Here is a 4,724-nt window from a genome sequence, read left to right on the forward strand (position 1 = left end):
GAAGGTACTTAGGTAATGTGTAAATCAAATGAAAAATCCAGAAGCAGCTGGTCCTGAATTACAGTACACACTGGAAATTTTGAGGCGAACACATATTAACAAAAAGAACACCAACAAGCTCAAACTCAAGTTTTAATGCTGAGTATTTTTAAAGGGTTTAAAAAGCATGCTCAGTCAGCATACAGCTTTTTCTCACTTAACAGATGCATTTCTATTTGCTTGTGTACAGCAAAGCATAAAAACTTGAATCAACTTACTTATGATTTCAGAAATGTATTCATTGGAATTTACTTCACTGCTCCTACCATTGATTCTTCAAATAAGCAAAGTACAGAGGCTCTCATCCCTTGAAATTGCTTTTAAACTAGCACTTTACATTGAAAGATAATAAGTAGAAACCTAGCAATTCCTGTTACAGTGCCTGGACTTAGCCTCATTTAATATAAGAATTGGATGTACAACAGAAAATTTATCATTTTCTTTATCCTTGGAGGAGAGGGAAGGAATAAGAGAGGTGGGGACATGGCTGCAGTATTTAAGAGCGGAATAGAACAATGCATCTTTCACAATGCTGACAACTCCACAACGAAGAAACACCATGAATCTCATCAATTTTTTTAGTTCATGCTAGATTAGGAATTTAGGTTCCCCTCTTTGTGTATCAATTAATTCAAACTTCTCCAAAAATTAATACTACAAGATAAACTCTAACTGCAATAGGTATTTCCTAAGTAGGAGGCCAAATACCAAAGGGAATCCCTTCTTCCAACATCCTTTGGTATGTTAAGATTTCACCAAAGAGGAAATCTAACACTTAAATATGAAATCTCTTGGCCAAGTAAGAAACTACAGCTATTATGGGTATTAGCCTACATAGCCACTATTTGTATTACATATTAAATTAAACCCAACATTTAACATGCTTGCATAATTATGCTGTGAATGATGATAGCAGTGATGATGCTAGTGAAAAAGCATCATCTTTAGCCCAAGAAAAGTAAGAGGAAAAACAATGTGAAAACAAGTAGAAAGCAGACAAAGCGCTGGGCATCTTCTGATCTGAAAAGAACATTTTAAACATAGAAATACAAAAAGAAAAGTATTCCCTTATTTCCCGTATTTGGGAATATGAAACATTTATTTTAGATATCAGACAAGAACAGAGCTAAGTAATTTGATTTTACTGCAGCAGTGTAAAAATCATCCCTTCACCACAGTGTAAAATTTAAATGCATCTGCACAAGGGTACACATTATATAAAATGCAGTAAGATTACTGCTGCCCTGCCAAGTATTTCCAGTCCCTACCCAGGTCCTACTGCAATACTTGTGGTCCCAATAATTTCATGGAAGCAAATCATTAAAAATAATAATAATAAAGCAATTAAAAACAAATCAAAATGCCTCAGTAACCATATATCCAACTCAAACTTTATCTATTTAAATGTTACATTTGCCTCCCACTAATAAATCTTTATTTCACTCAAACTTGAACAATAAATCTTCCATACTGAAGTATCTTCCTTGCCTAATTAATTCAAAGGAAAAAACCAGAATGATTAGTAAAGAAAAATGTAGGGATTCACACACCCTTTTAATTTAAGTACTTTTTTTTTTTTTTTTTTTTTTTTTGTGGTATGCGGGCCTCCCTCTGCTGCGGCCTCTCCCGTTGCGGAGCACAGGCTCCGGACGCACAGGCTCAGCGGCCATGGCTCACGGGCCCAGCCGCTCCGCGGCATGTGGGATCCTCCCAGACCGGGGCGCGAACCCGGTTCCCCTGCATCGGCAGGCGGACGCGCAACCACTGCGCCACCAGGGAAGCCCCTGTTTTAAGTACTTTTAAGGTTTAAAAATTGTTTAAATTTTTTTAATTTCTAGTAAGAAAACATTATCTGAATGAATACTCTAATGGCAAACCACTGTAAAATGTTTCAGCTGCATTTGGGGCAGAGGGGTAGGGATTATCTTCAAAGCACCCCAGCTTTCTTCATGAGAAGGTCAGAGGTACACTGGTTTGTGTTATTATGACATCCATGAGGTGATCTAAGTTGCTTGTCCTTCAGCAGGGACTTTATTTGTCAGAAGGGCATTATGCTTGACTTCCAAATTTGGCCGACAATTTACTGATGAGATTCATAACCTTTGGATTGCTCTGATATTTTGACATATTTGTCAGGTTCTGAGCCACATCCTGGAAGGCCACCATAACTTCTGGATCCTGCATGCCTGCAAGAACCTCTGGATCACTAAGAATTTCATTGAGCCCCAGCATTCCTGACATTCCAGGCATGCCCCTCCCATTCTAGGCATTCCTCCAGGAAAATTACCAGGCATTCCGCCAGGAAAGCCACCTGGAAAAGAGCCATACTGAGCTCCTAACCGTCGTCTGGCTTCTTCCTCCCTCTGGGCTCTCTCATGTTCTTCCCGAGCATTCTTGACCCTTTCTATTCTCTCTTTGATCTCTCGCTCTTCACGTTTTCGCTCATACTTTCTCCGATGTTCAGCAATTTTCTGGGCCCTTGGCTGAACTTCCTTCAGCATTGCACTAGTATCTTCATCATAATCCAGTTTACAGGCAAGGGCAAGATCATGGGCAGCTTCTTCCCAATGGCCCAAAAGTCTGTGTGCTTTCCTTTGCTACTTGTATGGCTGAGCAGAATTGGGATCTATTTCAATAGCTCTGTCACAGTCTCGGATGGCAGCATTTGGCTTCTGTAATTTGATGAAGACACTCGCTCTCTTGGCATACAGAATGGCCAAACGAGGATTTAGCTTGGTGGCATCTGTGAACAAGTCAATGGCTTTCTGTAGTACACCAACATTTAGGGTATCAATGGCAGCCACGTTTTTATCATTTGCCTGATCCATCATCTCCTCAGTTATCTCTACATTTTCATCTCCCATTTCTTGAGGGGCATCAGTGCCTCGTTCAAGCACACCTTCATTGTCAATTTCTAGATCACTTTCCTCACTTGATGGTTCATCTGTCTTTATGTTTTCCTCCGCCTTCTTACTATCTGTTTTTTCTTCCTTGGTATTTTCTTCCAATTTAGTTTTATGAGTAGCAGGTGGTATTTTAGCCCCCATACTCTTCACCCACTCCCTCAGGAAGCGCATTTCCTCGGTGTGCAGAACACTCAGGTCCTGCTTGCACATTTTCACGAAGGCTCGAAGCTTGCTCACTTTGCCGGTGACCACGGTCCGGAAGCGGCAGGAGGCAGCAGGAGGCGGTGAGTGCGCGGAGGCTGCGGCCCCATCCCAGGCCCAGGCGCTAGCTCAGCGTGACCGCGTAAAGGGCAGTTTGTTTTCCTTTTTAGATTCCACATATAAGTGATATCATACTGAACTAATTCTGTAAAATTAGTTTTAAAAGATCCAAAACCAGACCTGAAAAAGTCTAGTCTAGAAGCTTCTGCTTTGATCTGTAGTTTTACTTCCATATTAAACTTTCTTTTCTTCATGGCAGCTATGCATTACAGTGGTTGTTCAGTAAATGTTCAAAGGAAGTAACAATTAGATCCTCCACTTATATATATATTCTTATAGAAGACCACTTATCTTTTGACATCTCTCAACTTCCTGTCCAACTTTATGTACCACTTGAATCCTTCACCTTCTAGACGTTTTCCTGCATCGGAGCAGGTAATTCCTGACCCTTAATAAACCACGTGGGCTTCCCTGGTGGCGCAGTGGTTGAGAGTCCGCCTGCCGATGCAGGGGACGCGGGTTCGTGACCCGGTCCGGGAGGATCCCACATGCCGCGGAGCGGCTGGGCCCGTGAGCCATGGCCGCTGGGCCTGTGCGTCCGGAGACTGTGCTCCGCAACGGGAGAGGCCACAACAGTGAGAGGCCCGCATACCGCAAAAACAAAACAAAACAACACCACATGATTTATTTTTTCTTTTTTATCTTTTGTTGCCAGACCCAGTGTTCATGCATTAGAAGAGCTAGCTATGCAGATTGTCTTACCCTGGACTGAGCTCCTGAGAACACTTAGAATCACATGGGGTGGGAAAGGAAACAGAAAGAGATGCCGGTCAAGAACAGAATTGCACTCAAGAGTAATTGCAAAGGGTCAGTAAAGAAGTCCTATAATGGTCAAGCTGGAGAGATCATTGTAAGCCACAAACAAGAAACAAATGATATATAAAGAGCAGGATAGTTAATGGAGGACCATGTGAGGAAAATGTAAGACTGAATGAGGGAAGAAGGTTCATTAATTTGCTTTTAACAAAATTGGTATTGCTAGAGTTGAAATGGATGCTTCAAATTCATCAAAGCTACTAGGTTAGTGTAGACTCTTCTAAAATACACAGTAAGTCCAGAAAATAAAAGACTTATTTATTTATTTTTAATTTAGTTTCCTCATTTTCTTTTTTTAAATTAAATTAAATTTAATTTTTTTATACAGCAGGTTATTTATCTATTTTATACATATTAATGTATGTAAGTCAATCCCAATCTTTGAATTCATCCCCCACCCCTGCTTTTCCCCCTTCCCATACGTTTGTTCTATACATCTGTGTCTCTATTTCTGCCTTGCAAACTGGTTCATCTGTACCATTTTTCTAGATTCCACATATATGTGTTAATATATGATATTTGCTTTTCTCTTTCTGACTTACTTCACTCTGTATGACAGTCTCTAGGTCCATCCACATCTCTACAAATGACCCAACTTCGTTCCTTTTTATGGCTGAGTAATACTCCATTGTATATATGTAC

At 40.5% G+C, this 4,724-nt stretch overlaps 1 protein-coding gene across 1 annotated transcript in view; it reads right to left on the bottom strand.

Moving 5' to 3' along the window:
- Nucleotides 1–2,088: 2,088 nt before the first annotated feature.
- The window catches only part of LOC102985035 (hsc70-interacting protein-like), a 101,653-nt gene continuing 99,017 nt past the window's right edge, over nt 2,089–4,724 (bottom strand). Inside the window, 2 exon segments of the mRNA XM_055083902.1 lie at nt 2,089–2,294; nt 2,297–3,270. Coding sequence (XP_054939877.1) covers nt 2,089–2,294; nt 2,297–3,270 — 1,180 coding nt within the window.

Source organism: Physeter macrocephalus, chromosome 4 (genome assembly GCF_002837175.3).
Source record: "Physeter macrocephalus isolate SW-GA chromosome 4, ASM283717v5, whole genome shotgun sequence".
Lineage (NCBI taxonomy): Eukaryota > Metazoa > Chordata > Mammalia > Artiodactyla > Physeteridae > Physeter > Physeter macrocephalus.